General features: G+C 35.1%; 1 protein-coding gene across 2 annotated transcripts in view; it reads right to left on the reverse strand.

Annotated features, from left to right (window-relative positions):
- LOC138175901 (reelin-like) overlaps window positions 1-21,541 on the reverse strand; it is a 566,655-nt gene that overhangs the window by 183,436 nt on the left and 361,678 nt on the right. For both annotated transcript variants that reach the window (XM_069106558.1, XM_069106557.1), the window contains exons 16-19: window positions 16,509-16,618; window positions 12,407-12,473; window positions 3,951-4,184; window positions 3,089-3,250 (exon numbers count right to left, since the gene is read on the reverse strand). In XM_069106558.1, coding sequence (XP_068962659.1) covers window positions 3,089-3,250; window positions 3,951-4,184; window positions 12,407-12,473; window positions 16,509-16,618 — 573 coding nt within the window. The remainder of the gene's footprint in view (window positions 1-3,088; window positions 3,251-3,950; window positions 4,185-12,406; window positions 12,474-16,508; window positions 16,619-21,541) is intronic.

Genomic DNA, 21,541 nt, shown 5'->3' on the forward strand with positions numbered 1-21,541 from the left:
TTAATATGTCATTCATCTCTATCTTTTATTGCTAAGAATGAATGTAATATTAGGTACAGCATTGTCACATTATATAACTTCTTTTGATTATAATTCATGTATTTAACAAAGAGATAATTTTCCTATAAATACTACTTCTTGATTCAATTACAATTTTATTATTTCTTGGAGAAATTTTCCCCCTGGGGAACAAAACTTCATTATGAAAAGCAATGCCCAATGTGGGTTTTGTCTATGAAAATTTAGTTTATTGGCATCTTTTCAATAGAACATTTAATTCTGGAAAGTTAGACAAATCAGTAGTAGCAAAAGAGTCATTGTTTGTCCTTTGTTCTTGAAGAGGACCATGGCATTAGGAAGGTGATTCCATGACTTGCAAGAGGATTGGATTGAAGTGAGGGAGGGCTGTGCGAAGTCACCAGCCTTGCTTTCTCCTTCAGAGGCATCTGGGCCTAGTGGCAGGGTATAGATAAGGACAACTGGAGATGGCCCCAGATGCTGCAGTGGGGGCCTTGGCTTTTTTAAGCTAAGGACTTTCCCAATTCTCACCAACATATTGAAATATCTCTTTGTTCTATTCATTGCCATTCTGCAAAAATGGTCAATTAGTATGACCAAAAGTTTGTTAAGATTCGCTCTGGAACCACTTTATCTTTGTATAGTTAGAGACCACTTCAGAAATCTCTATTGACTTTCCACTTTCATTTTCTGTCCTGATTTTTTCTGAGGAGGAAAGATTAGATATATGGTTATTAGTAATTGTTTCTTATAGCTTTTTATGGAAGTGGATTCCTATTACCAAGATACTATAAATAGGTCACATCATATAATTATGAAAAAAAGCTAAATTGAAATTGACAAAAACTATTTAAGTAAGCCCATACCTAACAAAACCTAAGAAAGCTCAACATCTAGAGATTTAATGCTTTACATTCATAAAAGCACTAATTACTCCTTAAAACATATCAATCAGCTTGAAGAAAAATATAATTTAAATCTGTAAACTACTTTTGCTTACATCTATTTTCAGACATTAATTTTTATGAAAAGTTGGTAAATACACTTATTTTATAAATCACACAGGATAGATGAACTGATGAAAAATTAGTTACAAGTCATAGTCATAAACTAACCAGCTAATTTATTAGAGCATACTCTATTTCTAAACAAATGAACACCACTACAGTGAGCAACATTATGACTTCTTCATGAATTACAGTCAGTTATTATTACTGAAAATAATGCACTAAGTGGTTAAAAGTATCAAGATCTCTTTAATTCTGCTAGTTAGAATTTACACAATATGAACTGTTTATTAAAGACATGGCAAATTGATGCAGTATGTAGACCACATGCTAAATTATATATTCTAGAGTAATTTGCAATGTCTCTTTCATATATTGATTTGCAAGAGAAAGATGAATATGTGCTGGGTGGAAAGGGGGAAGAATTCGAATAGAATTGTTTAAAGAGAAATTTTCTTTTTAATGTTATTATATGCAATTGTGTTTTTTTTAACCTGCTGAGAAGCCTCTTCCAGGATCTTAATCTTTCAAACTTAATACTAAAAAAATTTTCATGGTTTTCTTAGAAGAAAAATGTTGCTGTCAAATGAGAGGCAAGAATAAATATATCTTTATAGTAGAACATTGCATGTGAAATTATTTTTTATATCATCAAAGATTAATTAAATTTCTGAATATAGACTGATAAGAGAATTTTGTAACTGTACATTCTTATTATGAAAATGTTAGTGCTTTGGGGCAATATATTGGAGTGATACTTTTTATATTTTAATCATTATTACTTTAACTATGATATTTGTCTATTATTTTTCTAGATTCCTGACATATCATAGATATACCATGCTAATGTTTTTCCCAAAAAACAATGGTGAATTCAGTTTGACTCTTACTGGTAATATAGATTCAAATTCTTTTCATTTCAAAGAGTAAAAAAAATCTATTGTATCCAGTGTATTCTTAATTCTATTAGATTGTATCTATCTGTCTGTCTGTCTGTCCATCTATCTATTTATCTATCTATCCATCCATCTATCCAACCATCCAATCAGGATACAACTTTATTTGATTTGAGTAAAAAATGTTTTATTGTATTTATAAAAGCAAGACCTAAGTAAAATTTTAAAGTAGAAGTTTGCTCCTGGGCTATTCTCTTTCTTTTTTTCTTCCTCCTTTCTCTATATTTATAATCATCTTTTTCAGAGGACAAGTAAAGTTCTCTTACTGAAATGTTCTTTTGGAAAAGGATTTGTGGTCACTTGTTCATTAATGTGGTGGATTAAGCCACCATGTTACCTCTCCTAATGGTTTTTGTGTGTCAATCCCTAGTCCTAAATTTGGAATGAAGATTTTGTTCTTTATTAAATGAACTTCAGGTGTCTGTGAACAGGTTAATGAAATATTATTTTGAAAAGTGAAGAAATACTTCCTAATATCTCCAAAATCACCTCTGTACAAGTATACTTGGTCATGGTACAAGGAAATTTTACATCCTAGAACTGTAATTAAAGACCCAGAAATGCTTAAATATCAGCTTTCTTACCAACAATGCTTTAGTTGCTAAAAGGTAGCGTTCTAAATACATTTTTAGCCTCTACTTATGACAGATAATATAGAAACACTTCCCACGTGTTAAAATCTATTATATAAAATAGTATAATACATAAACTATATTATCCATCAACAGAATCAATAAAGTTAGTAAAAACCTCAACAAAATTGGTAATTTAAGTCTATATTTGAATGTTCAATTGTCTCAATTTTGATTGTAAAAGAAAAATTCACTGTTACTTTGTACATATGTTTAACTTCACAATTATGCCCATTTCAGCTTTTTCTTAATGAAACATTTTTAATGCAAATAATCACTTCCTTCACAATGTAGAAACTCAACTAGGATGGAATTTGCTAAAAGAAACATGGTTAATTTATCATTCCAGAACACATTAGTCTTTGTCCTAGCTAAAGCTCAATGGCAGTCCATTTGCAGTCCATCATTACAGATTATGATTCCAGAAAGAAACTTCTATCATTACATCTCTTTTTTATAACTTAGTCCAACATACCTTGGTTCATGGTAGTTGAGATAAGAATAATGTTCAAGTAGTTTCCATGTAATTCCATTATCATAAGAATAATGCAATAAAACACCTTCTCCTGGTTGGTTGGGGGCTTTGCATGTACTCAAAACAGATTTGCTTCCTAGTCTTAATGTAAACTGGAGAAACCTAAGTAAAAATTAATTTATGTAGATTAGCAAGTATACATAAACATTTCAAAATATTATATTCATTACTGCTTTTAAAACGACTTCCAGGCAAGTTTATATGAGCTTCCTATGCTGTTTTGTGACTGACTTTCCCTCCCTTTAATGCCAGTGTGGAATGTGTGTACATATATGTATATATATATATATATTATATACACACACACACATAGATGCAAATATGATATGTAAAAAAGGAATGCATATGTTTTATTTGCATTTATTAAAATATACATGCACACATAAATGTGTGTATATGACATATACACATTTAAGTGCCAATCATCACTACATTGCATTATTTATTAGATTCTGGGGGAAGGGAAGACATGGAATGGATATAATCAGCCACCACAAGCTGTCAAATAAATAAAACTACATAAATAATTAATTAGCACTTGGCTCTGGCACACATTTTTTGATGCTAACGTTTCATATTTTTCCATTTGGCTGGTAATAAATACCCTGAAGTCATTTGTTAAGCATGTGAATTACAAAAAAAAAAGGATGGATTAACCCCAAATTAACCTTTGTCTCTAAACTTAATTATGATTTAGAGAAAGGTTAAAGTGACATTTTATGTAAATAAGAGAAAATTTGAAAATACATAGATCAGGAAATCAAATTAGTTATATCACTTTGTCATTCATTTCTTAGCTCACCTCGACTGTGAGCTGTCAAGAAAGGATGTAATGAGCTGACGCCTCCCATCTTTATTGAAAACCAATGCCTTTCCACTGGCTAAGACACCACATCCAAAGCTAACTTCAGCACCACGGATAGAGTAAAAGTTGTGGTAAGAGGAGAGCCGAGAACTTCCAAAGCTTTCAGAGATGAACATTGGGAACGTTTGGGATGCCATTTCACAAGCTGGACCTGAAAAGCCAGGGTCACACCTGTCAGAGAAATACAAAAAAATTAAATATTCAAACCTTGTTGCTTTCAAATTTAATGTTTTGCTTTTTCAGAGATTTTTATGAATCTACTTTGGGGAGAATAAAGTCAAGTATTTGATTGAATGGTAAGTAGAACTTCTTAGCCTTCAGAGAGTTCTGAATCTGAAGAGTCAGCAGGGTCTTGATGATTGTAAATACCCTAACAGAACATATTCTTGGTGGAGCAGTACTATAAAAAGGTTATGATTAAAACAATAATTCATTGTGCATCTTCAATAAATTCTACATAATTTTCCTACATATATACCTATATTCATGTATACTCCTATCCTGAAATCACTTAATAAAGGTGCAGTCTGCAAAGTATGTAATTTGTTTCAGGGTGATGAATATCAAAACTACATAAATTCTATCAACAGGAGACTTCTTTCTGTGGTATATTTGGCAAAAAATTGAAAGTCTGTAGATAATATTTTACATGTAAGTGGTGTATTTTCAGCTAGGTAAAATGTAATGATTATGCTTTAACTTGGAAAGTATTTAGGAGTTAAAATCATATTACTTGGGATTGAAAAATATAATTGCATTCCCTTCTTTAGTTTCCCTCTTTTGACTCTTTAAAATCCACAGAATACCAACAATTTCATGGGAAAACACTAACCGCTAACCCATGTGGATATCTTTATTAGAAATTAGGATTCCAGATAATTCGGTCAAGATGGCAGAGTAGGAACAGGACTTCTGGGTGGCTCCAGCTCTTACTTACGCCAATTCACATAAAAGGTGACTCTGAAGAAACTTTGGAGCTATAGAACCCACAAAATGACACAGAGAAGCTGACCTCCTACTGAAGACAGCCTGGCAGGTGAGTAACAAGTGGCCAGCACAGAGCTCTGGGAGCCAACCCTGGCCCCACACTAAGCCAGAGGTTTTAGTCTCAGGGTGAGCCTGACCAGCCTTGGCTGGAGGGACTTCAGATAACCAGCAGCTATGGTGGTTTCCAGAATTATCAACACATAGATACTAAGGACACAGTTAGAGGACAGTGCAGTGTGGACTTTGGGATCCAGGAGTTGGGAGTAGTCAGCCTTTGCCCCTGGGGTGAGAAGCTGCTGAGGCATCTGGGCCATGCAAGCTGCCCATATGGCAGCTTCAGCTCCTGGCCTGCAGACTGTAGGGGGACCAAGCGACCAGTCTGAGGGGTAATAACTCTTGCTTTAAGCTGCTTGGATCTGGATTGTGGTCTAGGGTGGAGGTCCTGGGGTGCGTGACCAGTCTGCCAGAGCATGTGGAGGTTTCAGAGAGGGCGCCCAAATAATACCTTCAGCAGCTGAGAAAACCCCAGCATTTGGTTCAAAGCTCCCCTGTCTGGCAGCAGAGTCCTAATGTGGCAAAAAGCCCAAAAGTCAACTAATTGAGTGGCAACATGAGCAAATGAGGGAAGAAAAGTAAACAGCAACCCAACTTTACACTCCTACTTTGGGGACAAAAAGGATCAAAGCATGGAACAGGAAGAAGACAGTGAAGTCAGAACTCCTACACCAAAAGCTTCCAAGAAAAATATGAACTCGTTACAGGCCACAGAGGACCTTAAGAAGGATTTTGAAAATCAAATAAGTGGAGGAAAAATTAGGAAGAGAAATGAGAATGGTGCAAGAAAATTATGAAATTAGAGTCAACAACCTGACTGAAGAAAATAACACCTTAAAAAATAGACTAACTCAAATGGCAAAAGAGTCTCAAAAAAGCAATGAGGAAAAGAATGCCTTAAAAAGTCAAATTTGCCAGATGGAAAAGGAATCTCAAAAGCTCACTGAAGAGAATCATTCCTTCAGAATTAGATTGGAGCTAATGTAAGCTAGTGACTTTATGAGAAATCAAGATACTATTAAACAGATCCAAATAAATGAAAAAAAAATAGCAGGCAATATGAAATATCTCATTGGGAAAACCACTGACCTGGAAAATAGATCCAGGAGAGATAATTTAAAAATTATTGGACTACCTGGAAGCCATGATCAAAAAAAGAACCTAGAAATCATCCAAGAAATTCTTAAGGAAAATTGCCCTAATGTTTTAGAACCAGAGGGCAAAATAGAGGTTGAAAGAATCCACTCATCACTTCCTGAAAAAAAATCCCCAAAAGAAAACTCCTAGGAATATTATAGTAAAGTTCCAGAATTCCCAGATCAAGAAGAAAATATTACAAGCAGCCAGGAAGAAACAATTTCAATATTGTGGAAACACAATCAGGATAACACAGGATCTGGCAGTTTCTACACTGAGGGATCAAAGGGCTTGGAATATGATATTCCAGAGGGCAAAGAAGCTGGGATTAAAACCAAGAATCACCTACCCAGCAAAACTGAGTATCATATTTCAGGGGAAAATATGGTCATTAAGTAGAATAGAGGACTTTAAAGTATTCTTGATGAAAAAAACCAGAGTTGAATAGAAAATTTGACATTCAGGTACAAGAAGCAAGAGAAGCATGAGAAGGTAAACAGCAAAAAGAAATCATAAAGAACTTATCAAAGTTGAATTATTTACATCCCTACATGGAAAAAAGATAATTGTAACTTATGAAACTTTTCTCAGCATGAGAACAGTTGAAGGGAATAGAAAAGTGTGTGTGTGTGTATGTCTATATAGGAGGGTATATGGGTGTATGAATACATATGTGAATATGTGTATATATATGCACAGGTATACATAGAGGACACAAGACCAATTGAATAGGAAGGGATGATACTTAAAAGGTGAAATTAAGAGATGAGAGAGGAATGTAATGAGAGGAGATGGGGAGAGAAAGAATGGGATAAACTATCTCATACAGAAGAAGCAAAGCAAAAAAAGATTAGAATGGAGGGGAAGAACAGGAAGGCAAAAGGGGATGGGTCAACCTTATTCTCATAGAATTTGGATTAGGGAGGGAATGATGTACACACTAAATAGGGTATTTCACCCTACAGGAGACTAGGGGGGAAGGGGATGAGAGGGGAGAAGATGGAAGAGAGGGCAGGCTGGGGGGGGGAGGGAAGTTGTAAGCACCCACTTTTGAAAAGGGACAGGATCAAAGTAGAGAATAGAACAAGTGGGAGGTGGGATAGGAGGGAGAGAAATATCATCAGTCTTTTACAATATATCCACTACAGAAATATTTTGCATAGCTACACATGTACAACCTATACTGAATTGCTTATCTTCTCAGTAAGGGTGGGTGACAAGGGAGAAAGGAATTGAATATGGAATTAAAAGTTTTAAAATCAAATGTTTAAAATATATATACATATATATATATACTATTATTAATATTATTTTACATGTAACTGGGAAATAAGACATACAGGCACTGGGGCATAGAGATCCACCGTACCCTACTGGAAAGTTGGAGGGAGTGTGGGAGAAGATATGGGAGAGAGCAGATTGGAGGAGGGGATATGTAGTAGGATTGCTATTTTGGGGCAGTGGGTAGGGGAAAAACAGGGAGAAATTTTGTAACTCAAAAATCTTGCGGAAATGAATGATGTAAACTAGAAGTTAATAAAGCATTTGATTAAAAAAAAAGAAGGAAAAAAAAGAAATTAGGATTCCAGGGCAGTTAGGTGGTGCAGTGAATAGGGCACCAGCCCTGGAGTCAGGAGGACCTGAGTTCAAATCTTGCCTCAGACACTTAACACTTCAAAAGAAACAACAAAAACTAGCCTTGTGGCCTTTGGCAAGCCACTTAATCCCAATTGTCCTTCAAAAAGTAAAAATAAACAAAAAAAGAAATTAGGATTCCAGGTTGGTGGAGCTCCAAGACAAAAATGCCACCAAACACTTGTGTTTGTGGGCATGTTCTGTTTTTATATGAACTGACTTATGCACTTGAGCCAAACTCAAGAAACCATTATCTTAAATGTATTTTTACTTTAACAGTGGGAATACCAAAGATTTGAAGGGAATTATCTTTAAGTGAGAGTTGTGGTGCAGTAAACATACAATTGGCATGCCATTAAGAAGACCTGGGATGGAGTTCTGCCTCTTACACTTAATGCTAGCGACCACTAGCAAGTTACTATACTTCATAGTGACCCAGGCAACTATCTAATATTATAAGTTGCAGACCAGGGGCCAGTAGGCATCGCTAAATTAAGTTTCCCACTGGCAATTCTATAGACCAATGAAATCATGGGTTTTGTGATTTCGAAACAAAACCCAACAAAACCAACAAAACACCACGGAAATATTTCTTAGCCAGAAACTCATTTGCATATTTTTTCTATTTGCTACTACCTTCTTTACTATTTTGGGGGGGTATTTTTTTGCCTTTCCTATAAGAATGCTGAGATTTCAATATAATTCAGCTTACTACAGAATGCAATTTGGAAGAAAGTAACTCTTTTTGGGGGTCTTTTTGGAAGGGGGAATGCAGGGCAATTGGGGTTGACTTGCCCAAGGTCACACTGCTAGTAAGCGTTGTGTCTGAGGTCACATTTGAACTCAGGTCTTCCTGACTCCAGGGCTAGTGCTCTATTCACTGCACCATCTAGATGCCCCAGAAAGTAACTTTTTGTGGGATTCTATTCAAGTTACTTATATATCCAAAAGATATCTCAGAGTCAAAAGGAACTGACTCCCTCCCCACCCCCTCCAATAACTCAATCCTATGGCATGTGCCCAAAGAATGATACCATAGGTGGTCATAAGATTATGAGTAGTTTCCAATTAAACTATGAATATTTTGCCTGAATCTACATAGTCTCAAACACCCCAAATGACAGCAGTCATTACAAACTATTTTGTCTGGCATTCAGGTCCCTCCATTATCTGACATTAACTTATCCTTACAATCTCACCAATCATGTACTCCACCATTCCAAAAAAACTTCACTTTCTTATCTCTCTGCCTTTGCTCACACCATTCCCTATTCCTAGAATGTCCTTCCAAGTTTCACCTAGAATCATTTCCCATTCAACTCGAATGCCACCTCTTCTATGAAATTTTTTGACGCCCCTAGTTATTTATTACCTTCTTATTCAGACCTCACATGGAACCTTGAATTCACTCATTTCACAACACTATATCACAACTGGATTTCCTGTGTGCTTTAAAGTTTTCAAAGCATTTTATGAATATCGTAATATTTGATCTTCATAATAATTCTAATAAGGCAAGGATTACAGATATCCTCATTTTATAGATGAAGAAACCAGGGAGAGAGGTTAAATAATTTGCCCATGGTTGTGCAGTAAGGTCAAGGGTTGAATTTGAAACCAGAGGGCACTTGATTCCAAATCCAGGACCCTTTCTACTATACCATGCTGCCTCTAACTTTGCATTTTGCACCCCTGTCAGTGCATTCTGGGTAGACATGGATCCTGCATTCTATTATATTTGTAGCTTCCACAGTGCCCACATCTTGTACACATCAGTTGGATAATACATGCTCATCAAATAAATTACAATAGCAGAATCATCTAAAAGCATATTGCTGATTGTGGGCATACATGTATGGCTGACACCTTAGGCAGTCCATTTTTCCTTTCCACTATAAATAGAAATCTGATGGAAGGGTATTTAGGAATATTCCAGTGTATCCAAGGAAATTTAGCAATGGAGTATAAAATTAATAGAATTGTATGTGATGAAATTTTATGTTAATGTATCTTAGGTTTTGGAAGCCAGAGATAAAAATCTCAAGTGTTTATGACATTTGCTAGCCATGGAACCTTGGGTGCGAAAATTAGTCTCCTGAGTCTTAGTTTCTTCATTTATGGGTAGTAGTGCTTGGAATACATACCTGATAGAGTTGGTCTTAGGGAAACATTTTGCAAAACCCAAAGCACTATATAATAGTAATGATTAGATTAAATAGTGAGGACTTAAAATTACTACTCATATTTCTGTTTAAAGCAATTATTTTAACACTGATATTTATTTTAATAAAATCTAATCAATGCTATATGGAAGTTTTTGAGGAAAAATTCATTGATGCTACTTTATGAATATTTTCTTATAAATAGCACTTTCTAGCATATTGGATAAAACATCAAGTTTTAGACATAAAATTAATATTTTTCAGGAATTGCAGAATGAAGAAAATATTAAATGATTATTTTTGTTACATTATAGGTAACTTAAAAGGAGAAGAGATTAACCATGTAGAAGTGTGATATAAATGAAACCTGAGAAAATTATTCAAGTAATCATGTCTAGATGTGAGAAATCTGCTTTTTTTTTTTGCCAAGGCATTTATTTAAGATGATATTTGGTGTAAATATTATGGATCAAATTTTACTTTTCTTCCTGAAAACCAATGATCATAGATTTATCATGAGAAAGGAATTGAGATACCTTCAAATCCAGTCCTTTCATTTTACTCACGAGGAAACTGAGCTCAAGAGAGGTGTAGTGATTTGCCCAAGATGCAGGATTCAAACCCAAGTCCTCAGACTCAAATGTTAGCATTCTTTCCATTAAACCATGCTTGTCTGCTCTTAAACCTTCTTCACATCTTTGTAACTTATTGTATTCTTAAATATTCCCTTTTAAATGGAACTCTTTTTGATTGGAAGCTGGATGGTTGAAAAGATTTTGAAATGTTGGCATAGGCTATCCATTCTCATAAACGTCATGTCTAAGGCATGCAGTGACGCTCTTGAATGACCATGATGAATATCCCCTAAATTATTCACTATAGGGAGGATGAGGCAAAGCAGGATGGATAATCAGATAGACAAAAATAGAAATGTATATAGGTCAAATACAAAAATTAGAAATTTAGCAAATGCTTATTGACCCTATGCATTGCATTAATACACAGCTGCACATCGCTTAAATACTACTTAATAAGCAAATTTGAGGCATATAGATATTTCTCTTTGGTTCAAATACCAATATGGAGCATAGGAGCTTATCCATTAAATTACTAATGTGCTACTATTTAGATTATTATTATTATTTTTTTTACTATTTAGATTATAATGTCTCTGATGCCAGAAGAAGGTGTTCAGCATGTTGGGCAGACCTCAGGAGATTTTCTGGAAGGGCTTATACAAGAGTCACACAGGTTGAGAGGTGATATAGAGGTTGCAATCTGCATTACTACAGGCAATATCACATTGATGAGATCATCAGTCAAAGGAAACATCAAAGTTTATATGGCAAATACAGAAGAATTTCCTAAAGAAACCAGTATCACAAAAAAATGTAAAGGGAAAATGACTCACAAGAGCTAGGTGGAATAGCGGCTAGTTTTGTACTTAGATTAAGGAAGATCACAGTTTGGATCCTGCTTTATATGCTTACTAGCTGTGTGGACACAATTCACTTAAACCCTCCAAGCCTCAGTTTTCTCATCTGTAAAATGAGGATAATAGGTACTACTTCCCAAAGTTACTGTGAGGATAAAATAAAAAAATAATGTATGTGAAGTGCTTCACAGACTTTAAAGCACTATATAAATGCTAGCTATTATTTGCTAATATATAGCATTTATAGTATTCCCCCTACTGTACTTTAGAATAATCTTTAAAAAATTCTAGATTTGTAAGATTTTATTTTGCTTTTATCATTATCAACATCAACTGCTAAACTTTCTTCTTCTATACATTTAAGCCACTTCACATATTATTTACATAAAAGATTAAGAAACTAAACTAATTAAAAAACTGTATGAAAGCAGAAAATATATTAGAAGATCCACAAACAAGTTTCCTTGAAAGCAAAAAGGACTTACAGATGAGACAAAATATTTATTTTCTCATTAGAGTTGCCAAATTACACCTGTTAGGTCCATCCTGAATTATTTTGTTTTCTGGATACATGAGTAAGTGGTTGTTTTGCAGCTAATTTAGAAAACACTTTCATATTAATTTTTAAAAATGACTCAAGAACACTCAAAGAATGACCCAAGTTAACAGAAGGACAACATAATGCTTTGAATTAGTATGTGGTAAGTACAGTGAAAAGTATCTGAAATTCATTAGATTATAAAAAGGAATACTTGGCTAATTTTTTTTAGATTTAGCATATAGAAAACTATGAAACACACCTCCACTTACAAAGAATACATAGTAATAATAATTTTATAGCAGTGAATTTATGTTCAACAGAGTTTGCATTTGTCCTTGGTAGAACCCAACCAATGTAACCTGAAAAAGCATACCAATTTCTGACTGGCAACATAAATTACATGTTTTTTTTTAAAACCTATAAATATCATTAGTGTGCTTACTTGCAGCCATTTCGAGTACATTGTCCTCTTCCAGAGCAAAATTTGAGGCATGATGGACCGATATAAACTGCCAAAGGAAAACAAAGGTTTGTATAAATAAAGGCTATATTATTGGAAAACCTAAAACCATCACCCACATGTGGAATAATTTTACAAAACAGAAATCTGAAGTATTGTACTTTATATGTATAGAATATGGCCCCTATTTGTGGAAGTTCAGGGAAACTGAAAGTGACATATGGTATGTTCTATGACAAGTTAATTGTTTAGGTTACAAACTTGCTAGAGTTCACCGACAATGTTTTCAAGATTTTGATATACATTGCATAGAGTAGAAGACACTTTTGATTTTGACTCTCCTTTGTACAATCTATTTCCCCCAAACTACTTAGAACAAAATATGTTTTTTATTACTAGTCACTATATTTTTATAAGGATTATATTTTTTCTTGGGGAGAAGAAGAATGCTACAAAGGAGCATCTGGACATGTCAGCAAAGGATCAAGAAGAGATAGATTTTCTTGAAATTTCCAACTCAATATATGATCACAATTGGCCAACAAATTAGTTACTATTCTTAAATATATTTCTGAATATTAATCAACTTGGGGAGAATAACAAATCTTTTGAAGGGTTTAAAAACACCCACTGCCCCAAGGATGTTGACATAATATATTCTGTTTTTCAGTCACAGTATTCCACTGATTATGTGAAGGTTCAAATTAAAATTCAGATCATAAATTCAATGGTTCTTTTTTGAATTTGGTACTTTGGAGGTCATTAAGTCCAACTTCCTCAGAAAACTGAGCTAAAGAGAAGTGAAGTCACTTGCTAAGTGCCACAGAGCTAGTTAGTATCTCAGCTGAGATTTTAGCTGTGTCTTACTCCCTCCCAAATGCCGTGCCCTCTATACATGACATCATGTTGCTTCTCAACATTGGGAACTAGGAACACACCAGTGTCTATAAGAAATAAGGCTGTAAGTTACAAACTCTACATAAAACTTGGATGCTTTTTGTTTTCTCAGTATCAAACCCAAGCCTAACCCCAAGACTATGCTTTTTTGTTTATTTTTTACCTGCTCTTCAAGGTTTGCTTGAATCTGGTACCACTTTCTGCTTCTTGTCTAGGCAAAACCTTTTTCTTCTGGACCTAGCATACCTGGTAGCTGAGCATCCCGTATCACCCACTGCTAATTGGAAGTTCACAGTTGAAGTCTGGCCATTCTGCCTGTATATTTCCTAAATGTGAATCTTCCAGCTTTTGCCTTTTCTCATTTCCCAACCTTTGCTAAAAAAGACTTTTGAGCCTTGTTAATGGTATGGTCCTACCTTGGCCTTGCCTCAGGATAGAGTGGGATTGACAAAACACTGGCATAAGTTTTTGTACTTGCTTTTTGGATGGATGAAGCTGATGACAAATATAGTACTTATATGAAGCATAAGTAGCCCTTGGCTGCTGCAATGGACTACAGAATATATCTAATTAGTACTCAGGAAAGTGAAGCCAAGGAAATAATCATTTTCAGTATGTAAATGGTTAACATTTTTCTCCCCAGAGAAAATCTAATTCAGTGACATAAGGCATATATGTCTTATGGTTTTTAGATGGGCTAATTTGTTGTGTAGTTCAGCACAGCCTAGAGGTGACACCAGGTAGTTCCCCAAACCTACTAAAGTGGGCATACAGAGTTTAAAAAGTCACTGATTCTAGTGTTTAAAAAGTTTCTATCAGAATGAAAAAGTGAATACCTCCAAGGCAGTAACTAAAGTTTAGTTTTAAGAAAAGTGTTCTTTGTCACCACAATTTTTTAAACAAGAGTTTTAATGGATTAAAGAATCATTTTAGGTTGCAGATTTTTTTGATGATGAACAAATAATTTTTTATTTTTTGAGGGAATGGAAGAAAAAAGTGTATTTTCCCCCTGTATCACCAGTCTCATCTTTTTTCTCCCAGAAGAATGACAACAAATTTATCCCAAACTTATTAACAAACAAGTGGATTTTTCCTCTTTGTAAGCTAGACGCTAGTTTTAGATACCAATATGGTTGTTTTGCTATTTGTAGGAAGTTTCTTTCCTTATAAAAAAAGAGAGGCAATGTGGCAATCCAGAAAAAATTTAGACCTAGAGTCAACATCTGGGTTTCAATCTCATTTCTCCCTGAATTTCTGTCTCCCTGCTTGTAAAACTGAAGTCAGAATTCTTGCATAACCTGTTTTACAGCATCATTATAAGGATAGTGCTTTGTAAACTTCAAAATTCTATAAGTAAATTGTAATTAAGCAACATAGATACTGAATCTGACTTCATAATAATAGAATACACACACACGTCTGTGTATACACACATATACCCATATGCTTTTATGTGTATATATCCCTAACAAAATTCTGACATCCACTGACATCTACCAATTTGCTTTTCTTCACAATTATATTATTCCAACATATAATTTTCTATTTTCAGAAAGGACTCCAAATCAGAAGGAATAAGGAAGGAAAAAGGAATCATTCATTAGTGAATTCTCACAGAGTCCCTGAAGGGGGAAAGTGTCATGTTCTCCATCTTACAGATAAGACAGAGAGTTGGTTATTGTTGTTATTTGCAGGGAATTGCTTAGGTTGAGCCCTGAGGCAGTGCCGTGCCTTGGTTGAGAATAGAATTTAATATTCCCTGCTTCCAGGTTTGCATTAAGGCAACACTATTACCTACATTTCATTTGTTTCAACTTACAGTGACAATGCATAGAACATTGGGGGCAGATTAGGTACTTAACAAATACTGACTATAAGCAGGACACTCATTACAAGATCTTCCCCAATGAGTTACCTTGACTTTTCTGTATTTGGAATTTCATATATTTTAATAAATTCATCTTCAGAGAGGTCCCCAAATTCAATTCAATTCAACAAGCATTTATCTTGTGTCTAAGGCATGCAGCACACTGTGCCATAAAAAATTTGGCTAAGAAAAGGCTGTCAGTCTCATGGAGTTTATATTCTAGTAAGGGGGTCAGAAGCATACATAGATAACTAAAACACACTAGTACTTGGTTAATGCATTAGAGAGTTGTGAAACCATGTACTATGAGAGCCCTGAGGGTGAAGGTTGTTACCAATCAGAAAAGGCTTAATGGTAGAGGAAGCATTGGAACTGGACTTTAAAAGACAAGCAGAAATGCAACAGGTAAAGACTGGAACATGGATGTTTCAAGCATAGGTAAAAACATGAGCCAAGGTATGGAGGCAAGGTAGTGCAACATGTATTTGGAGGCCAGAGATCGGTTCAATTTGCTTGAAACACAAAATGAATGATGGGAAGCAATATTAGAGAAAGTGGGGAATGTAAGTTAACATTACATTGTGGGATGCTAGGAAAAGATTAAGCTTTAGTTGGGAGCTACTGAAGGCTGAATTTCGTGGTGAGACCAGAACTGTACATGAGAAAGAGAAGTCTGGTGGAAATATTAAGGAAGGATTGGAGGGGTTGTGGGAGGGGAGGCAGGAAGTCCTATTAAGAGTCTATTGCAATAGCACAGCTGGTCTACATTGGAGTGGTGGGCATGGGAATAGAAAGGAAAGGACATTTGTGAGAGACGTTGCAGATAGTATAGATGGCATATTTACACTCTCATGAATCATTTAGGCTTTGCATTTTGTTATAGTGATGGTGTTTCTTTATGAAGGTCTTCTGTGTTTAGCATATAAGCATCCCAGATGTTGTGGCAGCCACTAAGAGAAGAATAGGCCTTATTTTAATAGCACAGCGTGGAATATATTTATGTTAATTCGATGTAAACACTTGAAGGGAATGTTAGGCTATCCCTTGTCATCAAGCCCGCGAGTTTGAGTTTTGGGACTTTAAAAACATTTTAATTATGTATGTTGCAAAATACCAGGACCTTTTATTGCTGACGCCACTGCCTTTTCTGATTGCTCATCCCTGGGCTTCCTAACAGAAAGCATAGACACAAAGGAAGAAAGAGTGTTTAATGAATCGCAGGCCTATAACTTCCAAATGTGATGAAGTCTGTGCTGAACTAACAAGTGCAGGAAGAGTTTACATCAATGGTATGTGATTATAATAGGCATAAATACTAACTATTATCAATCGCCCACATGTTTCCAAGGATCGGGCCCATTTGTCTCCAGCGAATCCTGGTGTCCTTGGTGAGTGCTGCATTAGGGAGGGGGATCGTTATTCGGTTCCACCTGCAAGAAATTGAACACACAAAATTTAATTCATGGCTAAGTTCAAATTTTCATCAGTTACTTTAACCACAAGATATTCTGCATGTATCAGATATAACTATATTGCTAATAATCTCTTTTTAATCCCCTTAGATATCCATGCAAAAATAACTCTGGATTAGAAATCAAGATCCTAGTTTAGGTCTGCCATTAATTACCTTTGTGACCCTGGACAAGTCATAGCCTCTCTGGACCTCAGTTTCCCCATATAATTAGAAGGCTGAACTATATGATCTCTAATGACCCCCTCAGCTCCAACATTATTAACCTTTGACTAAATTATTCTGTGTCCAAATTTATTAGGGATAAATTTTAACTGTGTGGTCCAACAATCTATTAACTTATTATGACCTCTCTATTGACCTAATTTATTATGCATCTGAATTTGTTATTAATGATCATTTTAAACAGTTACATACTTGCTAAAATGTGTTTCATGTTAAAAAGGTAATGTTCTTTCCGATTACCAGTTTTATCTTGTAGAACTCTGAGGTTCAAATACATTCTTTATTTTTAAAGTTGGTGTGAAATCCCTAGATAGATTGCCTACAGCTGCTGTGTAGAGACAGGATGTCTACTCACAACTTATCTCAGGAGAATGCCATATAGCTCACATCATCTTTCTCAAGGTAAAGCATATTAACTAGAAGTTAGGAAATAATCTATTTGTATGGCCATCTTTGACTTTCTACCTTTTGAAAACTGGTAAGTGGGCAGCGAGGTGGTACAGTGGATAGAGTGCCACGCCTGAAGTTAGGAAGACTCATCTTCATGAGTTCAAATCTGGCCTCAGACACTTATTAGTTGTGTGACCCTGGGAAAACAACTTAACCCTATTTGCCTCAGTTTCCTTCATCTGTAAAATGAGCTGGAGAAGGAAAGGCAAGCCCCTCTAGAATCTTTACCAAGAAAACCCCCAAAAGGGTCATGAAGAATTGGACACAGCCAAAATGACTAAACAGCAAAAAGCATTCTGCTTGTGTTTGTATTTTAGGTACTTTTAGGGTTACTCCACAATATTTCTAACTCTGGTGATGCTTTACAGTGATCAGAGGGGCATAGATTTAGAGCTAAGAGATCTTAGAGGCCACAAAGTCCAACATTCTCATTTTACAAATGAGGAAGCTGTGACTGGAAAGAGTAAGAGACTTGTCTAAGGTCACACAGCTAGTAAGTGTGGGAGACAAAATTTGAATTCAAGTCTTCCTGGCTTCTAGTCTTTTGCTCTGTCCACTTTGTTTCCTGCCTGCCTCAATGCCCAGTCCATAAAGCAAAAACGTATAACTATGTGAGCATGAAAATAAGAAGGGGCTGGCAGTCTGATAAAGATGGCTGCCCAAATAAAGGCAGGCTACCCAGCTCCTGCACAGAGCTAAGTCAAATGGGAGATTGGATTTAGTGTGAGTTATAAAATGTTGCCACATTACATTTAATGCAGGTCAAAGTCCAGTCACTACAAAGTGTATGAGCTGGCCTAGGGCCTTCCCAAACTGCCATATTATAAATCTGCACTTGCTTATTGTCATGCTTGGAAACAATGTGCTACCTGGTGCCATATTCACAACAGTTGTGTAAAGATTTCTGAAGAAGAATCCGTAACAAAATGCAAAAAAGAGAAAGAATACCTGAGACAAAAACAATAATAGTGTAGAAAGAGAGAGAAAATGTCTGTTGTTCCATTATAGCAAAAAAAATTGATATAATTGAAAGGCATGAATATGGTCACAGTAATTCTAAGATAGGACAAGATGTGGACTTACCTGACAATACAGATTATTAAAAATGCAGGCAAAATAAAAGAAAAAAGCAAATCTGTGCCAGCTTCTTGTGGTTTGCAAACAACTACAAGCCAAAGAAATGTCTAGGGATAAAGATGGAGTGTCTTTTAGTAGTATTTATTGAAGATTGCAATAAAAAATGCAGAGCAGCTATTCAGATACATGCCTCAAGTTTAAGACAGTGAAAGAAAATGGAAATTAAGTAGAGAATGAGGACATTTCTTCTGAAAATACCAAATGGTTTGATCACTTTAAAAAACTGAGCTCAACTGAATAATGTTAAAATGACCAAAGATGGTCGCTACAGATGAAGACACTCTGGGATGTTGCTTTGGAGAAAATAGTTGAAGAAGGCAGATATGCTGATCAACAATTTTCTTCATGTGGATGGAATAGTCTCATTCTGGAAAAGGTAGGCTTTCAGAATTTACATTTTAAGGAAAAAAAACACCTCAAACTTGACTTAAAGTGTCTAAGGTCACTGATAATTTTTTAGGAAGGTAACGCAAAAGAGATTTTAGTTTAAAACTGAAGTTTGCTCATCAGTCTTCCAATCCTTGTACTTTGAGAAGCTATAGCCACTGATCACTTCTAGTTCTTTGGTGGCTAAGTAATAAGCATGGGTGATGAAAGCAGTTCTCAAAGATGGGTTCTCACATCATTTTAGCCCAGCTGTTGCAAAGTATCGCAAGGATGACAATATTACATTGTCAGACAGCATTACTGATCTTAGATAATGCCCCAGGTCATTAAACTATACTTGTGTATGAGTTGATCATGCAAATTTACAGATAAACTGATCTGTACTGATCAACATATGTGTGAAGATTCACAGAAGGAGAAGTCTACTTCAGTCTACACTGCTCAAATATTTTAAATTACAATGATGATGTTTTCATCATATCCTAAATGTAGGCTTATTTTTAAGTGGGATATTTAGTAATTTTAAATGTTTTTAATTTTGCTTTTGATAACTACTATATTATTTTATAATAAACTTGAGCCAGAATGTATTTTTCTTATCTTTTATTATTATATTATATTAGCAAACATGAGAAAACTTATTTTAAAAATTTTACATTGAACATTTCTATTGAGTTGGAAACAATGACTATATTTTACATACAATCATAATTCTGAATTCAAATAATGTGGCTATTTCATGGGATTCAATATTTGCCCTAATTGGGATCTAGCTATTCCTACTCCCAGTAAATACCTGAAATTTGCAGTAGACTAAATGATGATCAAGAAATTCAATGAGAAGAAACAATAGCAAGTTATCTCTTTCATTCCTGAGCTATGGAAAAAGTTGGTCAGAAGCTAATGGACCGAAGGAAGAAGCTGCCACGTAGTTAATACCACCTTAAGCAAAAAAGATGGCAGCCTTTGAGCACAGAGATGGTCATAGTCCACAGGGATCTGTGGCTGAATGTAATAGAGCTGAATGCTTCTCTTAGAAAGGCTCAGTGTATTTGGAACACTCCATGGTGGTTGTAAACCCACAGTGGGGATGCTGAAAACTAGAAGGAGAGGCAGTGACCAATGGTGTGCAGCAACCCTTTGATGATGACATCCCAAGTACCCAGGGTCTCTGACATGTATAGCACAATGTCTTGAGAAGTCATATAGGATCCTGCTGATCCAACTCTCAGAGTCTCAAAGACACAGGAGATGGGAATCTATCATGGAAGGTGAAGGTCAGTGCAGGAACCCAAGTGTTCCAGGGCAAGATTATGTAGGGCTGGAAAAACCCATCAGAAAGTACAACAGGAAACAGAGTTTGTCCCTGAGACAAAGCTCCAATTTGGGAATTAGAGAGATGAGTAAACCAAAGTAGACACTAATCAATTTAAAACATTATGGTAGTTCTAAGGATGACTCAGAGTCCATTCAAGAATGAGAGAGCATCTCTGAAACAACTGTAAGCAGAGATTCAAAGGAAGAAATGTATTTTCCATAAAAATTACATGAGTATCTATAAAAAGTAAAATAAGAGATTAAAAAAAACATAAAATCTCTGGAAGGAAGAACTGGAAGGAGGATTAGCTCAGAAAAGAGTAAACCTTAACCCAAAAATGGAACACCTGAAAACTAGAATAGGCCAAATATAAATCAATGATTACATGAGATAGCAAGAAATATTACAACAAAATGAAAATATTAAAAAGTAGAAGAATATATAAGATATTTGATATTCAAACACTAGACTAAAAACAAGTCAAGGATAAATAGTTTAAGAACTACAAGAACCATTGAAAACAGTGATTAATTATTTAACATATTTAAAGAAATAATAAATGAAAATTACCCATATCTATCAGAATTAGAGGGCAAAGTAAAGATAGAAGGATCCCCAAAAAGAAAAGACCAGGAATATCAGAGCTCCAACAGAAAAGAAAAAAATATTTCAAGTATCCAGAAAGAAGCATTTTAAAGACAAAGGAATCACAATCAGGAACACACAAGATCTGTCAGCTTCTACTATGAATGATAGGAGATGTTAGAATACAATATTGTAAAATGCAAAAGAGAAATGCTTATATCTAAGAACAATAACCTGCAAAGTTAAATATAGAATGGTGGCATTGAGAAGTGGGACTTTAATGGAACAAAAATTCTCCAAGCATTTCTGATAAAGAAAAATCCCAAAGCTAAGTGTTAATTTAAAATATAAACACAAGAGTCCAGAGAAATCTAGAGAGCTAAATTTGAGAAATTAGAAGTGTGTGCCAAGGAGAAGGATGAGGTTAGAATTTGTTATTTCTCATAAATGTGGTGTGGGAAAAATACACAAATTTGGAGGAAAAGTTAGATCGCGTGAACCTCACTCTTTTGTAAAATGGTCAAAGGAGGGTTACACACACACATACACACGCAGTTTCATATAGAAATATCTCAAACTCAGTAGAGAAATAAGTGAGAATTAAAAAAATCTAAAAAAACTAGAGTCTAAGGGGTACATTTCATTTGGGGAATAGATAAATTGTGGCATATGAATGTTTTGGAATATCATCTTGTCATAAGAAATGATAAAAGTGATAATTTCAAAGAAACCTAGCTAGTGTGAGCTAATGCAGAATTAAGTGAACAGACTCAGGGGAAC

The sequence above is a fragment of the Petaurus breviceps genome, unplaced genomic scaffold (assembly GCF_028583685.1).
Source record: "Petaurus breviceps papuanus isolate PSGF00001 unplaced genomic scaffold, PetGlider_PUasm1.0 79, whole genome shotgun sequence".
Lineage (NCBI taxonomy): Eukaryota > Metazoa > Chordata > Mammalia > Diprotodontia > Petauridae > Petaurus > Petaurus breviceps.